This window comes from Canis lupus, chromosome X (genome assembly GCF_003254725.2).
Source record: "Canis lupus dingo isolate Sandy chromosome X, ASM325472v2, whole genome shotgun sequence".
Classification (NCBI taxonomy): domain Eukaryota; kingdom Metazoa; phylum Chordata; class Mammalia; order Carnivora; family Canidae; genus Canis; species Canis lupus.
In genome coordinates, this window is record NC_064281.1 from 9,944,909 (window position 1) to 9,962,522 (window position 17,614).

The 17,614-nt window shown below is 44.7% G+C and overlaps 1 protein-coding gene across 13 annotated transcripts in view; it reads left to right on the plus strand.

Moving 5' to 3' along the window:
* The window catches only part of EGFL6 (EGF like domain multiple 6), a 242,542-nt gene that overhangs the window by 160,343 nt on the left and 64,585 nt on the right, over positions 1-17,614 (plus strand). For 8 of the 13 annotated variants that reach the window (XM_035711858.2, XM_035711861.2, XM_035711866.2 and 5 more), the window contains 5 exons: positions 12,808-12,966; positions 14,354-14,444; positions 14,618-14,703; positions 15,576-15,781; positions 16,848-17,229. In XM_035711858.2, the coding sequence (XP_035567751.1) occupies positions 16,970-17,229 (260 nt within the window). In that variant the 5' untranslated portion in view covers positions 12,808-12,966; positions 14,354-14,444; positions 14,618-14,703; positions 15,576-15,781; positions 16,848-16,969. Of the gene's footprint in view, positions 1-12,807; positions 12,967-13,051; positions 14,445-14,617; positions 14,704-15,575; positions 15,782-16,847; positions 17,230-17,614 lie in introns of those variants that run through there. The other 5 variants (XM_035711860.2, XM_035711865.2, XM_049107435.1 and 2 more) reach the window with 4 other exon arrangements.

Genomic DNA, 17,614 nt, shown 5'->3' on the forward strand with positions numbered 1-17,614 from the left:
CTGCCCTGGTCCCAGATGACTCTGTCCCACCTGGTGGGAGACACCGACTGTGCTCCATGCATGTGCCCTTGGCGCCCTTGGCACCCTTTACATTTGGGGGGCACACCCTTTACATTTAATGTTTGCGGTGTGTGTCCCCTCTCAGTAGCACCTGCAATTCTTTGTAGGCAGAGCAGCAAGGGGCTCCAGTCCCGCCAGCTCTGTTTCCAGCACTAGCACTGAGTTTCCAGAAGAGTGGCTTCCTCTCTGAAGACCATCACACTTGCTCACAGATAGCGTTTGGGGGCGGGGGGGGGGGGGGGGAGCAAGAAGGTATAGAGGAAAATACGGAGGTAAGACTTGGATATAATCTATAGGATTAAAAAAAAAAGTCAATCTGTAAAGAGGAAATTAACACAAATTACTCTGGAAAGTAAATTGGTGGTAGACAAGTCTCCCCTCCTGACCATCAATATGACTCTCTCTCTCTCTCTCTCTGATAGCCTGAAAATAACTTAATTTGTATTTACCAAGCTGCCAGGGTGGGGAGGCGAGGGTTGATCCTGATTTCTCTGCTTAACCACAAGGTGATTTGTGCAAGGTCTGGATCTCTTCAGACCTCAGTGTCCTACTGGGGGAAATGAGGATGATCAGAGTTCTTATGTCATAGGCTGTTCTGCTGGTCAAGTGCAAACGTGTGTGCCAAGGGCTTAGAGTCTGGCCCTTAGAAGGAGCTCACAGGGTAGCCATTGTTATCCTTCAGATGTCTTTCCCCTTCCTTTAAACCTATTTACAGACTTGTAATTTTACACTCACTCCTTCCCAAGCCATTGCACTTACTAAACTCAGTGGTACCTTAATACGTTGAATCACCCCAGGGGCTTTTCTAGAAATACTGATACCAGGAAACCAGTGATCCACCTCCAACCAATTTAATCAGAATCTCTAGAGATAAATCCTAGGGTTTAACTCCCATTTTTGGTAGAGTTTGCCAGATGGTTCTAACGGACCGGCAGGATAGAGGAGCTGCTGTAACTGTAAGCAGGGTTCCTCCCCCCAGACCCCTGGAACTGCATGGGAAAGCCTTCAGGGGCCTGCCTGCCTGCCCAGCCCAATGGCCTTTTCCCCATCATCCTGATCTCCTTGAATTTGTCAGCATAGTAGCCCTAGTTCTGACCTCTTGCTCAAGCCTGCAACTTGCACCTCTAGCCACCCGTTAGACACCCTAGTGGTCCATCTAATTTAACCCCGCCTATCTCCTGATAAGAACCTTGGCCCTGCCATTTATTAGCAGCGAGACCCTGAGCAGATCACATAACCTCTCTGTGCCTCAGATTCCTTACCTGTAAAATGGAGCTAACGGCAATGTTTACTTCTTAGGGTTGCGTGAGGCATGATGATTGAATTCGTTAATTCAGGGGTAAGTTTAGACCGGTACCTGGCCCACAGGACTCCACAAATGGGAACAGGCTGTTGGTATTTGTTACATTGGTAACGTGATGTGGATAACCATGTCCCAGTGCCCTGCACCTCCCGCCCCAGCACCACCAGCCCTATCTGTGAGCCACATACGCAGCAAGCTTGCTGTGGCACGAACGTCTTGGGAGGTTGTGTGTTAAGTCTCACAACCATCTTGGGAGTCAAGTAATATTATCCTCATCAACCTGGGCACCAGAGAGGTTGAGTAATTTGCCTAAGGCCACACAGCTGGTAAGATGCATGGCCAAAATTTGAGCCCAAGTTAGATTCCAAAGCCTGTACTTTTTCTACTATAATATAAAGATGATTGAAAATTTAATATAATTATATTCAATATAGTTAGCTTTTTTTGGTAGCTCCTACCCAAGGTGACCAATCTTCCCAGTTTGCCCTGAACTCAGGGTTTTCCTAGGATGAAGGATTCTCAGTGCTAAACCAAAAAGCTCCAGGCAAACAGACAAATTGGTCCCCCTTATAGTCAAACCTAAGCCCTCTCCCACACACTTCCAAAGAAGTTGATCTTGATCTAAATTACCTACAAAATGCCTTGACTTTGTCCACAAAGATAAAATGGTAGTATGATATTGTGACTCATAGTAAGAAATACATATTTGGTCTTCCATCCCAGTTCCTACATGATGAGAGCAATAAAAAGTGTCGTTTGCTAAGTTAATGAGGTGACTTTGAGAAAGTTTTCAGGGATGTGGGCTCGTTGCTGGGGGATCCAATCAAGTGAGGAGAGGACTGGAACTCTCATTCCCACCTCCTGATCTCAGGAGGGGAGAGAGGCTAGAGATTGAGTTCAATCACCAATGGTTATTTATTTAATCAACCAAGCCTATGTAGCAGAGCCTCCATAAAAACCCAAGAGGGCAGGGTTTGGAGAGCTTCTGGGTTGGTGAACACATGTGGTTGCAGGGAGTGACCTACTCAGCATAGAAGCTCTGAGCCCTTTCCCCACGCCTTGTCCTATGCGTCTCTTTCACCCGGCTGTTCCACAGTTATATTTTTTTATGATACACTGGTGATCTAGTAAGGAAAATGCCTCGAGCTCTGGGAGCTTGCTCTAGCAAGTTAATCAAACCCAACGAAGGGATCGTTGAAACCTCCGATCTACAGCTTATTGATCAGAAGCCCAGGCAACAACCTGGACTTGGGACTGGTGTGTGACATTGGTAGGGGCCGTCTTGTAGGACTGAGCCCTTAACCTGTGGAACTGGATGATATCTCTGGGTAGATTGTGTCAGAATCGAGTTGAATTTGTGGGACACTTGGTCAGTGTCCTTGGAGAACTGAGTGAATTGTTTGGTGGTATTGGGGGGGAAAACACACACACGAGAGGTTTAATAACAGCTAGCCATATTATGTTAGTCATTTTTTCACTTCTCTGCTGAGAAATCAATCTTCTCCTATCTTGTCATTTTATTTTTAAGTAATCTCTGTACCCAACGTGGGGCTCAAACTCACAACCTAGAGATCAAGAGTCCACTGTTCTATGGACTGAGCCAGCCAGGTACCCCTAAAATTTATTTCTATTTGAGTGAATTTGGGTGGGGGAGATACTTTGTTTTATTCAAATTTAAGAATTCTATCAGAGATAAGTGGAAATAAATTGTGATTTTAAATAAACTGGTTTGGAAATCCCAGTTGATGAAAGTAATCAAAACTAAGTACCAGCAACTGGGAATATTAAAAAAAAAATAAGATTAATTAAAGGAAATTTTTCAAAAAGTAAAATTATGACTGAAAAAAATGTAAGATGAGGGTCACCTGGATGGCTCCTTTGGTTGGGCTTCTGCCTTTGGCTCAGGTCATGATCCTGGGGTTCTGGGATCGAGCCCTGCATTGAGGCTCCCTGTTCAGCGGGAGTCTGCTTCTCCCTCTCCCTTTGCCACTCCCCGTGCCTGTGGTCTCTTTCTGTCAAATAAAATCTTTTTTAAAAATGTAAGACGAACACATGTTAAAGATCTTACTTAACTCATCACTGTGGGAACTAGAAGATATTACAGCTAATTCAAAGGAGAAACCAAAGAACAGACACATAGATCAGGAATGTTGAAATGAACTTGGAGGCAAAACTGGCGTCTTCCAGCATGGGGGAGGGAAGCCACTTGACCTTCAGGGCACAGGATGTACATGTCTATAGATATAAATGATTTTGCATTGTTAACAGTCATCTACAGCAGTAAAATAGCTCAAAGACTGACAAGCCAGAGTCAGAAAACCAGGAAGGGTGCAGTGTAAACAGCACGTTGCTTGCCATTGAAGCACAAATGGTTCTTTATGCCACCATATGAGAAAACGTTTTTTGACTGAGTTTTCCCGCTGGTGTGGCCATGAGTGTTGGGGACCTTATGTAGCTAAAGAATAAAACCATAGTGGGTTTATTTTGGGAAACGGGAGTCATTTAATGAACTCTTTATGTTAGAAAGCATTACCAGAATTTTTGCAATAAATCCTGGCTTCCTATTTGTCAGGCTGCAGAAAATGAGCTCTCCCAAGATGCATATTTCTTTGGTATGCTAACCAATAATTTAGCTGGGAGATTAATTCCTATTTGACCCCAAACTCCAAAGCCACTGTTGATTTTGAAGATGGACTGTAGTGCGGTGGTATGGAAAGAGCTGGTTGGCCCTCTCCAGTTGTGGGCTTTGGACACATCTCATAAAATACCATTCTAACTCTGATGACCTCTAACACTTGATGGGTTCTTACCTTATACCAGGTACCACTCTAAGGTCTGAGTTTGTATTAACACGCTTAGCTGTACAATGACCCTGGGAGGTATCTTCTTCCTATTTCACAGCTGAGGAAATGAAGAAACAAATTTAACTCTCTCGATCGCACCCCACCCCACCATGAGATACAGCTAGTAAAAGGTGGCGCCTTCGTTTTTTTGTGGGATTTTTTTTTTAAGATTTTATTTATTTATTCATGAGAGAGAAAGAGAGAGAGAGGCAGAGACATAGGCAGAGGGAGAGGCAGGCTCCCTGTGGGGAGCCTGATGTGGGACTTAATCCCAGATCATGTCTTGAGCCGCAGGCAGATGCTCAACCACTGAGCTACTCGGGCTTTCCCTGGGGGAAACCTTTGAACCAAAGAGCAAATAAAATGAATTTTTAATTATTATTATTATTATTTTTTAAAGATTTTATTTATTCATGAGAGACACAGAGAGAGAGAGGAAGCAGGGACACAGGCAGAGGGTGAAGCAGGCTCCTCGAAGGGAGCCCGATGTGTGGGACTCGATCCCGGGACTCCGAGGATCACACCCTGAGCCAAAGGCAGACACTCAACTGCTAAGCCACCCAGGTGTCCCTAAAATGAACTTTTTAAAAGTAAGCTTCATGTACAAACATTTCCATCAAACCCGTGTTGCATTATTAATTCCTGAATATATGCAAACATCTATAATGTTTTAGTAATTATCTTAATGGAGCCTGGTAGCAAACATGGGATATCTTATTTCCATAATATGGAGATTAACATCAATAAAATTTTAATACATATTTTTCTATTTAGCAAAGATATCTATGAATATACGATAATTATCATATTGTGTTTCTACCATAAGCTTTCAGTTGCATAAATTCTCTGGCATCCAAGCAGATTCAGGAGTTTGACAAAAGAAGGAAATACTAATTATTTTAAGATTTGTGTGGAATCAGAAAAGACCCCGAATAGCCAGGGGAATTTTAAAAAAGAAAACCATATATGGGGGCATCACAATGCCAGATTTCAGGTTGTACTACAAAGCTGTGGTCATCAAGACAGTGTGGTACTGGCACAAAAACAGACACATAGATCAGTGGAACAGAATAGAGAATCCAGAAGTGGACCCTGAACTTTATGGGCAACTAATATTCGATAAAGGAGGAAAGACTATCCATTGGAAGAAAGACAGTCTCTTCAATAAATGGTGCTGGGAAAATTGGACATCCACATGCAGAAGAATGAAACTAGACCACTCTCTTTCACCATACACAAAGATAAACTCAAAATGGATGAAAGATCTAAATGTGAGACAAGATTCCATCAAAATCCTAGAGAAGAACACAGGCAACACCCTTTTTGAACTCGGCCATAGTAACTTCTTGCAAGATACATCCACGAAGGCAAAAGAAACAAAAGCAAAAATGAACTATTGGGACTTCATCAAGATAAGAAGCTTTTGCACAGCAAAGGATACAGTCAACAAAACTAAAAGACAACCTACAGAATGGGAGAAGATATTTGCAAATGACGTATCAGATAAAGGGCTAGTTTCCAAGATCTATAAAGAACTTATTAAACTCAACACCAAAGAAACAAACAATCCAATCATGAAATGGGCAAAAGACATGAACAGAAATCTCACAGAGGAAGACATAGACATGGCCAACATGCATATGAGAAAATGCTCTGCATCACTTGCCATCAGGGAAATACAAATCAAAACTACAATGAGATACCACCTCACACCAGTGAGAATGGGGAAAATTAACAAGGCAGGAAACAACAAATGTTGGAGAAGATGCGGAGAAAAGGGAACCCTCTTACACTGTTGGTGGGAATGTGAACTGGTGCAGCCACTCTGGAAAACTGTGTGGAGGTTCCTCAAACAGTTAAAAATAGACCTGCCCTACGACCCAGCAATTGCACTGTTGGGGATTTACCCCAAAGATACAAATGCAATGAAACGCTGGGACACCTGCACCCCGATGTTTCTAGCAGCAATGGCCACGATAGCCAAACTGTGGAAGGAGCCTCGGTGTCCAACGAAAGATGAATGGATAAAGAAGATGTGGTTTATGTATACAATGGAATATTACTCAGCTATTAGAAATGACAAATACCCACCATTTGCTTCAACGTGGATGGAACTGGAGGGTATTATGCTGAGTGAAGTAAGTCAGTCGGAGAAGGACAAACATTATATGTTCTCATTCATTTGGGGAATATAAATAATAGTGAAAGGGAAAATAAGGGAAGGGAGAAGAAATGTGTGGGAAATATCAGAAAGGGAGACAGAACGTAAAGACTGCTAACTCTGGGAAACGAACTAGGGGTGGTAGAAGGGGAGGAGGGCGGGGGGTGGGAGTGAATGGGTGACGGGCACTGGGTGTTATTCTGTATGTTAGTAAATTGAACACCAATAAAAAAATAAATTAAAAAAAAAAAAAGAAGGAAATACTAGAATTTACAGATACCATAAATATGTCATTTAGGAAACTTATAGTGTACTTTATTATAGTGAGAAAAAAGTCTTTTAAGATTTTATTTATTCATTCATGAGAGACAGAGACACTCAGAGAGAGAAGCAGGCTCTCTGCAAGGAACCCAATGCAAGACTTGATCCTTGGACTCCAGGATCACGCCCTGGCCAAAGGCAGGCACTCAACCACTGAGCCACCCAGGCGTCCCAAGAACAAAAAATTTTGTTTAGATTTTACTTATTTGACAGTGCGCACAAGCAAGGGGAACAGTAAGCAGAGGGAGAGGGAGAAGCAGGGAGTCCGATGCAGGGCTCCATCCCAGGACCCTGGGATCATGACCTGAACCGAGGGCAGACACTCAACCTCTGAGCCACTCAGGCGCCCCTGAGGACAAATTTTAAAAGATACATTTTCTTCACTTTGACACTATACAAATATTATACAGTACCAAAAACATGTTTGTAAACTCAGTGAAGTGGAAGGTGTGGGGCCATGCAATGAACTCAGGATTAGATTTATGGACTTTTATGGGTTTTATAGCTTTGTTGGTTATAGTCAGACTAGGATAAATAGAGTTGTATCAAAATGGCCACTTACAATCTAAAAAAAGACCAAAGTACCTCACAGTTCTGAAATTGGCCATGGGGAGCCTCAGAGCTCATATGTACAATAGAGTTTATGTTAAATGGACTTAAAAGGAGATCCTCAAAGTTCAGATGGAAACTGTTTCTATTAGAATATACATAGGTGTCTTGGGGGTCTCCCCAGAGGCAAGGAGGTTATTTGGAAGGTGATCCCAGGAAATGTTAGCAAGGGAATGGGGAAGTTCGATGGGGAGGAGAAGGAAGCCAATAAAGAGTGAATTATCAAGTCACTTTCCACACTAGGCATCTGGAGCTCCAATCCCCTGGGGAACACTGGGAGACCATGTAGAGTTTTCCCAACCAAGAGGTGAGGTGGTGGGGTGTAGAGTCACCAAATCCCTGTCCATCACATGACTAAAAGTCCTCCGATGAAGAGTGGCAAGTGTTCAAGATGAGCAGCCTTTGTCAATCAGTGGAGAAGCCAGAAAGCTAAGGGTGATGCCCTTGTAACATCTGCTGCAATAGATTCTGAAAATTCAACTGATGAAACTGTCTTTCAGTTCTTCAGCGCATTTCCTTTTCCCAGTAAAAATAAACTGGAGTGGCAAGAAGAACGCCAATCAGGTGCCCTCATTCAATCCCCATTTTTATATTTTACTGCCTCTAACTTCTTAAGGCCAACTCCAGGCTGGAGCTCTCTGTACCCATTTACTCATCTGTAAAACAGAAGTCCTGTATGCCATGATCTTGAGCATCTCTTCCATCTTAAGATTCTGTGTTTGATGCAAATGAACCTCTTTTTTTCTTTACTTGAAAGGGTCAGTGCAGGCTGGCCAGACTGGGCAAAAGGTAGAAGGTGGGATGTAATAGTGCTTTAGTCAGGACTCCTCTGGATGCAGGAGATAAAAACGGACTATCTCAAGTTCAAAGAAAGTATATGAGAAGGATCCAGGAACTCCTAGAGATGGAGGGCAGCAGGTAGGTCTAGTCCTTAAAGGAAGAGAAGAATCCTCAAACTAGTTTGAGATAGTGATCTGATATAGACTGTGATAGAGAAACAGATGGTTATAAGTATAATTGTAGAAACAGAGATGTAGGGGCGCCTTGGTGGCTCAGTGGGTTAAGTGCCTGCCTTCAGTTCAGGTCATGATCCTGGGATCCTGGAGCCTCACATCAAGCTCCCTGCTCGGCGGGGAGCCTACCCTTCCCTCTGCCCCTCCCCCTGCTTGTGCTCTCCCCCTTCCCCCCCCCCCCCGTCAAATTAAGTTAAAAAGAGAGATTAAATATATACAGGTACTGTGATAACTATAGAGATATATAGTGATAGAGGTATAGTGATAGTTATAGACATGTAGTTACAGATACAATATTAGTTATGGATATATAGAGAAATAAGCGTACACGGATTGAGAGTGATAGACATATATTTAGGGATGTATAGGTATAGGCAGGCATGGATATAATTACAGTTGTAGAGCAAGAGATACTGTGATACAGGTTTATATATGTGTAGCTAGATACATAGATTGTGTATAGATAGATACAGATATGGATACAGATATACATGTAGATGCAGGTAAAGACTGATACAGGACCACCTAGTACCTAAGCATTTGCTCCCCTTCTACTCAGTAGCCTTGTTGCTCCTGCTCCTCCATCAGTCCCCTGCCCTAACTTCAGCTTGGACACGCCTTGACTTGTCCCACTGCAGTTCTCCAGCCCCTATTGTTGATTGATTAATGACCTTCGTGTCCCAGATCCACAGAGGAAAAGCATGGTGTTTATATCCACCCTGGTCCAATCAGCTATGGCTGAGGACTGGTGAGTCACAGGGCACGACCACTGAGCCTACCATGTTAGTAAGATTGTAGGAGCTAGTTTTTTTTTCTGTTTAATTTTTTTTTTTTTTTAATGATAGTCACACAGAGAGAGAGAGAGGCAGAGACACAGGCAGAGGGAGAAGCAGGCTCCATGCACCGGGAGCCCGACGTGGGATTCGATCCTGGGTCTCCAGGATCACGGCCTGGGCCAAGGGCAGGCACTAAACCGCTGCACCACCCAGGGATCCCTGTAGGAGCTAGTTTTAAAATTTGGGGAACGTGGGGTATCTGGGCAGCTCAGTCAGTTGAGTGCCTGATTCTTAATTTTTTGTTTGTTTGTTTATTTATTTTTTGATTCTTAATTTTGGCTCAGGTCATGATCTCAGGGTTGTGAGATCGAGCCCCACATTGGGCTCCATGCTCAGCAGGGAGTCTGAGATTTTCTCCCTCTGCCCCTCTCCCTGTTGGCTCACTCTCTCTCTCTAAAATAAAATGAATGAATAAAACCTTCAAGAAAACTAAAATTTGGGGAGGGAATGCTAAGATGTTCAAGCACCCAAAATATGTCTTATTACTCCTGAGGAGTGCTAGAGGCACTTAAAGAGGTACTTAAAGAGGATGAAGACGCTTGGGCTGCCAATGATTCAAGGAAAGTATTTTTAACTTTAATTCCAGTAAGGTAACATACAGTGTGATAGTAGTTTCAGGTGTAAAACATAGCGATTCACCAATCCTATACATTACTCGATACGTACCATGATCAGTACCATGATCGGTGTATGCTTAATCTGCTTCACCTATTTCACCCCATCCCCCTCCCTCCCTCCCTCCCTTCTGGCAACCAAGTTTGTTTTCTATAGATAAGAGTCTGATTTTATGTTTGTCTCTCGTTCTTTGTTCATTTGTTTTCCTTAAATTCCACATGAGTGAAATCCTATGCTATTTGTCTTTCTCTGACTTATTTCACATAGCATTACCCTCTAGATCTATCCATGTTGCTACAATGGCAAAATTTCATTCTTTTTATGGCTGAGTAATATTCTATTGTGTATATATACCACATCTTCTTTATCCATTCATCTCTCGATGGATAGGCTGCTTCCATAGTTTGGCTATTATAAATAATGCTGCAGTAAACATAAGGATATATATATATATATATATATATATATATATATATATATATATATCTTTTCAAATTAGTGTTTTTGTATTCTTTGGGTAAATACCCAGTAATGGAATTACTGGATCTTATGGTAAATTCTATTTTTAATTTTTTTTAAACAGGAACTCTAAATTCTACACCCAACATGGGGCTCAAACACCCTGAGATCAAGAGTTCCATGCTCTAATGACTGAGCCAGCCAGGCACCCCTCTATTTTTAACTTTTTGGGGAACCTCCATACTATTTTCCACAGTGGCTGCACCAGTTTGCATTCCCACCAATAGTACATGACTTCTTTTTTCTCCACATCCTCAGCAACACTTGTATCTTGTATTTTTTATTTTAGCCATCCTGATGACAGGTGTGAGAGGATATCTCATTGTGGTTTTTTTTTTAAGATTTTATTTATTCAAAAAAAAAAGATTTTATTTATTCATGAGAGTCAGAGACCTACGCAGAGGGAGAAGTAGGCTCCTCCCAGGGAGCCTGATGTGGGACTCCTCCCTGACCCTGGGATCATAGGATCACGGGGATCACGCCTTGAGCATTAGGCAGACACTCAACTGCTGAGCCACCCTGGCATCCCTCATTGTGCTTTTGGTTTGCATTTCAAGGAAAGTATTTTAAAGCAGCAGGAAAGTAATACTGAAAGGTGTATCTACCCATAATAAAAGCAAAGGAAAAAGAGGCAACCTATGCTAGACAAGGGGCTACAAGGCCCAGAGAATTTAAGAGAGAGAGCTTGGGATGCCATATCCCACCCCTTACCCTAAGAAAGTGTATGTCTTCCAGAAGCAGACCCTGAGACATAAATATGAGACTATGAGTGAAAATACCTTACTTGCAGGTGATTCAAGGGAACAATGGTAAGTAGGTAAGACAAGAAGGAAGCCATAAGCAGAGGGTGTATTTGGTGAGTTCTCCCTGTGGTCCCTGTCATGCTAGGCCAGCAGTTCTCAATAGGACAGGACCACCCTCATCTCATGATGGTGTACTGGAAGTGTATGAGTGTTTAAGTAGACATGACTGGGGGAACTAATGCCAGCCAATGCTAGACATCCTGAACTATGTTACCAACCCCTAGCGTTGTGCCTGGCACCAAGTGAGTACTAATTAGATTAATGCATATGTGCTAAAGATCTCACAGAATGTGTGGAATAAAGGCCAGAAGCAAAGCAGAACGAATATTAGCCACGATGGAAGAGAAATTTCATTCACTCCTTTATCCATCCATTTATTCGTTGAATTAAGATCTCTTCCTTGCTGAAATTAGCCCAGCTTTTCAATTTCAAATACAGTCTTTTGGGTCATAGTTGATTTTTCTTCCCCCCTTTCCACAAAAGAAAATGTTAGAGTCATGGTACTTTGGAGAGAGACACTTAAAGATCCAGAATTTTTTGCAAACATGATACAGAAAGTGAAGCCCAAAGATATGAACTGGCTTGCCCAGGTTGAGGAAATTAGTAGAACCCTGAACTAAATCCTGATTCTTCTGATTTCCAACCCTGAGTTCTTTTTACCAAACTCACTCTTCCTCACTCTAGAGGAGCAGCACTCCTGTGGGTCTGGGGCCAGTTATTATCCGAGCAGACAATTTTTCAAGATTTCCTAATTTATAAAAATCTTGCTATTTGAAAATAGTTTAAGTAAACAATTCATGAACGTAGGGGATAATCCAGGAGCAGCATTTATACGTGTAGAACCCAAAGAATTTATATTCTTCCTTCCTTGTTTCCACGGCACCCCAAAGTACTTCTGTTAACACTTAGACCATTAATTCTAATGTATTTACATGTCTGTCACCCAGGGCAAAGGATTATCTCTTAATCATCTTTACATCCCATCTGGGCACAGTGTCCACCCCATGATTGGCAAGAGGACAATAAGTGTTTGTTAAAGGAGTAAGTCTATAAAGGATATGGAACTTTTTGCAAATAGGGAGGGGTATATGTAAAAAAAAGAAAAGCAATATTTTGTTCTGGCAAATTTTGCTACCTTTATCTTAAAAGAGGAATCACAAATATAGTTCCAATTTTACAGTCCACAGAACATTTCCCAACCAAGCTTTTTCAAGTCAAGTCGGAGCGGCTTTGAGTAAGCGTCTGTACTTTTAAGGCCCATCTAAATGGAGTTGCCTGGCTTTCATTCTCAGAAATCATTGTATAGGATTTCTGTAGGACAAAATAAATAGACAAGCCCTGCAGGGGTATGCCAAGTTAATACATTCAATTGTGAACAGGAAAATAGCAAAGGATATTTACACGTGGAACAGGAAGGAAGTATACAGGGTGGACTCCAGCTCTACCACCTCCCAAGAAAGACAAAAAGAAAAGCCCTCGATGATTGAGTGCCTTCAGTTGGGAACATAAGTTTAGTCAAAGTCAAGGGCACTAACATTCAAACAATGAAATTTCATTCACTTGTAGACAAGGAGATTTTTCTATATAGTAGTGACATTTAAAGGGTCATAGATCATAGATTGGTCACTTAAAAATTAGATGAAAGCCATGCTGATCCTCACCGACATATAAAATATTCACTGTTTCTGGTGGCAAACTGACCTTATCCCCCCTCCCCCCACCAGGCCATGAATCCCTGCTGTGAAGAATAAGGTCTGACAGCAAAATGAACCACCAGTGAGCTCTGGCTCCCAAATCCACGTTTTTTCTGTTCCATTGACAGATGACCATATACGAGATGTAACTGCTCTAAACTTCACGAGCCTCATCTGTAAAACGGCATGGTAATATCTTCCTTGTTGTCAGGAGTAGATAATCATTCTGAAATATCTAGCATATAACAATCCATAAATAAGTTTCTCTTCAATTATCAAGCAGGAGGTTTTTAGAGCTGGCAACACTTGAGGGGAAATGAATCATGGTGTTATTTTTTTTCCTCTTTTAATCTCACCTTCATTTTTTTCTGTTCCCCAAGAAGTGTGGTCCAGATGTTCTAAGAACCACATGTTAGCTGGCCAGCCCAGGTCACCAGGGAGAAAAAAGCTAGAGACCGTCCAGCGGACACATTTCTACCGAGCGGTCCCCACCGGGCCTGGCACTTTGTAGGTTACAGATAAACGTTTGAGCAAGAATGAGGGGAGAGGACAAAGAAGGAAGGAAGGAGGAGAGGTGGGGAAAAGGAAGGATTTTTTTCTTCTACCATGGAGCTCCCAAGAACAGGGACTTTGACAGGCACAAAATGAAGAAAAGCAATATGTACCCGAAGACACACCTTCCCACATAGAATTTAGCCGTGTCCCCTTCAAGAAGCTTACACATCCTCGTTGACTCCTTTCGTGGAATAATGAGAGAAAAACAGACTGGGAAAACCCATCCAATTTCTAGAACATGTCACTGCAATTAACATAAAAGAAGAATTAAGAGGTACCATTTTCTTCTTCAGAAGGAATGATCAAGAAAACATGAAGTTTGGGGTGCCTGGGTGGCTCAGTTGGTTAAGTGGCCGACTCTTGATTTCTGCTTAGGTCATGAGCTCAGGGTCCTGGAATCCAGCTCCATAACGGCCTCCGTGCTCAGTGGGGAGTCTGCTTGAAAATTCTCTGTCCCTCCCCCAACTCGCACATGCTTGTGCTCTTCTCTTAAATAATCTTAAAAAAAAAAAATGAAGTTTTAGGAGAAGGCCATGTGATGGAAACAAAGGTGTGAACTCATCCTGTGTTGTGGCTTTGGGCAAGGTGCTTCACACATTGGAGCTTTTTCTCCACTTGTAAAATGTTAGAGTTGGTCCAAACAATGGTTCTCAAGCTTGGCTTGCCATTAGAACCACCAGGGGAAAAAAAAAAAAGAACCACCAGGGAACTTTCTACAGGTCCCCACACTCAACCCACTGTTCGTACATTAGAAACTCTGGAGGTGGGGCTGGGGCACCAGGAGTTTCAAAGCTTCCCAGATGATCTCAGTGTGCAGCTGAACTTGAGAACTGCTCCTCCAGGGGATCTCTAGACTCTCACTACCCTAAGAGGTTCCCAGACAAGCACCATAGGCATCTTGAGATCTTTTTAGTAATCAAGACGCAGGTCTTACTCCAGAGCTATGCAATCAGAATCTGCATTTTAACAAGACCCTCAGCTAATTTGTAATGACCATAAAGTCTGAAAACTCTTCCCTTAGACTCTCTTCCGTCCAGCCGTTTCATCTGCTAATGCTTTGCTTCTGGTGCTGCTGTTTGGACGTAATTTTGGATCTCAGCGCCAGGCACAATGTAAGAAAAGTTCTCTATGTGTTACAGGTATATATTTAGAAGGCACAAAAATATCCTGTCACACCTGTACCACGCAGGGGGCTCAGTGAAAATAGATTGAAAACAAAAGTAGCACTGTAAAAGGTGTGGATGATTTTATGAGATTCTGATCAAAGATTGCTTTTCCTTTGTAGAATGCAGTGTGGGCCCCCTAAAGAGCGGTGCTCTTCAAAGTCAGCAACGCCACAGTGTTATTAAAAACACCTGCCTCTACATGGCGGTTCGTATCCAGTGTCTTCTCACCTGGCAACACATCACTTCCAGGTTCCTTCTCTTCATCATGCTCCCTGACGGCGCCTTGGTTCACAGCTCCCCTCAGGAAATAATAAGTGGGTCGGCCGAGGGGAGTTTGAACACCCGGGATGTTCATCACCTCTCTTAAGCCTACAGAAGAGAAGTCTGCTCTGATAAAAGCAAAAAACAGAAACTGCACCACTTTAGAACTTAGGGCTAAGAAGGCAGGATGGCCCCCACATGTTAGGCTACTCATGTTTTATTGGGACTTTTTGGAGTAATGGTTTATTTAGAGGAGTGATCTGGATTTGCGTGTTTAGGGAGAAGTGGCGTGGCCAAAAACTCATAATTGCAGATCAAATTCAGCCTCTAGAAATGAGGTAGCAGCCAGTGTGGTGCCCGGCCCCTGCCCCCCTGGGCCTGACCGTAGGACATTGGTAGTTAGCATCTGCAAGGCTGGGGGCTGCCTTTGGCTGTCAGCCCCCAGTCTGCCCTCACCACACCCCGCCAAAGTCCTAGGATCGGTTCCCTGCTAGGGCCTCCGGCAGTGACTGAATGCAAGTGCCTTTTGGATGAGCTCATGCAGAGACAGCTGGCTCTGGGAGATGCTCAGCAGCTCGGAGCTCCTGTTGCCCCCAGCGATGACCCCATGATCCATACTTGCTAGTTCCCTTCCTGACTTACTCCTCACTCCCCTGCCAAGGTCGTCTGCACCTCCAGAGAAAATTGCTTCCACTCCGCTCCTTGCTCCCATGGTCAGCTTGTGGGGAAAGCCACACTAAGATTTTAGATTCCATTTGCTTTAAGGTATTTGCAAGCACATGGTTCATACCTTCTGTTCTTTCCTTTCAATTTTAGTATTTTCAGTAAACCAAATCGGTTTTGGGATGAAGACTAATGGCCTTGAAGAGGTCATCTAATCGATTACCTTATTCATGAGACTCATTTGACATCTGAAGCCACCCGGGGAGTAAGAAGTAAGCAAAAGGATTTCTCTATCAGCAGAGCCCCAGGGACAGGGGCCCTCCTTTCCAGTTCTACACTTGTTAGTTGCATGAGCTCCGGTGAGTCGCTTACCCTGACTCCGTTTTTTGACACTTCAGAAATGGGGGAACTAATAATCACTATCTATAGAGTTGTGGGTGTTGAGCAAGATGATACACGCACAGTGTTTAGGACAGGGCCTGTCGCTATCATCTAGAAACAGCTCAGTGGTCTAGCTGGTTACTAACCAAGGACACCGAATCCATTAGGACACCTTCAACCATAAAACCAAAGATCCAGCATGACTTAGACAGGTAAGGAGATCTACTATGGTATAAATGAAGAATCTGTGGCAAGAATCTTCCCCCATCTCCACTCCTCACACTTTATTGGCTAGAATTAAGGCATATAGGGACTACGTAACCGGAATTGAGCTTGTCAAGACAAACTTTCTTCATATTCTAGTTTAAACTATTCTCCATCTAAAACTAGGTCACAGGGGGTGTTGAGAGCTATTGCTGAGTAACAGATTGTCACAGTAAGGCCTCCGCTTGGCTGACACTGCTGACCGTGGCTGAGCTCATTCGTGGATCTGTGGGTTGGGCGACTCTAGGCTTGAGTAGATAGCTCTGTTCCACCTGTTCCTCATTCTCCTTAGGTTGCCGTGCTGGCTGGGGCTTGGTCTCCTTGTGCCCATGAGAGAGGCTCGGGTATTTCATGGCCTAGGCTTGGAACTGGCAACTGGTTAACCTCTGCGCGTATGCCATGGGTCAAAGCAAGTCACAGCCGAGTCCCGAGGGACAATGTGGGGTCATAGGTTCTGCCCACTGTGAAACCAAACGGTATAGATGCAGGGAAGGGGTAGAGGAGGGACCAGTTGTGTTTCTGCACGGGTTACTATATCACAGTATCGTCTTGTGGCCCCATGTGAGCAGGCTGTTGCAAATGAGCATGGGAGGTCACCTGTCAAATGAAGGGGTTGCCCAGGACCTGGTGACCTTCCAGCTCTAGCAGCCCACGATTTGCAGTTTGTGGAAGAAAACCTAGCAGAGTATGAAAACCTAAACAAAAGTCGTAAAGGAGTGTTCTGAACCAGCATCCTTGGTTCCCGCTTTGACTTAACCAAATTCTGAAATCCGAGCGCAGGTATCGCCGAAACCTGCCGCAAGCAGCTGTCTGAAACCTGGCACGACGGGGGACTCTGACCGGAGTGAAGTGAACCGAGTCGGGGGACGGTTCCCCGGCGAGCGCCAGCGCTAGCGCGGAGGATGCGCGGGTCGGGCTGGAGGCGGGTCCCAGCCAGATGTGCACGGCCCGCCCCGCCCGCCCGCCAGCAGCACCCCGAGCCCGAGCCGCGCCGGCGCCCCCACCGCCTGCTGGGACCGCGCCGGAGGAGCGGAGGAGCGGAGGCCCCGAGGGGACAGAGGACACGCAGCGGGAGGCCCCAGCCGAAGATGCCGCCGCCCTGGGCCCTGGCGCTCCCGCTGCTGCTCCCCTGGGTGGCAGGTGGCTTAGGGAACGCGGCCAGGTGAGTGTGCTGTCGCCCGGCCCCAGCTCCTCCCGGCGGCGGCCCTCCTCGGCCCCTCCAGGCACCCCTGCCCGAGTGGGGGGCTGCCGCGCGCTGCGACGCCGTTTCCCGGGTGCCGGCCCAAGGCGCGCGGGCTCTGCTCCCCGCGCCCCTTTGGCCGAGGCTTGCCCCCAGTCCCACTGCCCCAGCTGCGCCCCACCTGGCGGCGGCGGGCGGGCTGCGGGAGGAGGGCGGGCGGTGGCCCCGCGCGATCCGCGGTGCCGGCGGGGGTGCGAGTGCCAGTGGGTGGGTGGCATCCGTGCCCGGGGGGGGGGGGGTTGTGCTTTCCCTTCTATCTGAAGGGCACCCACTGACGGTCAGTCGCTCGCTTTGCTGGGGGAGGAGG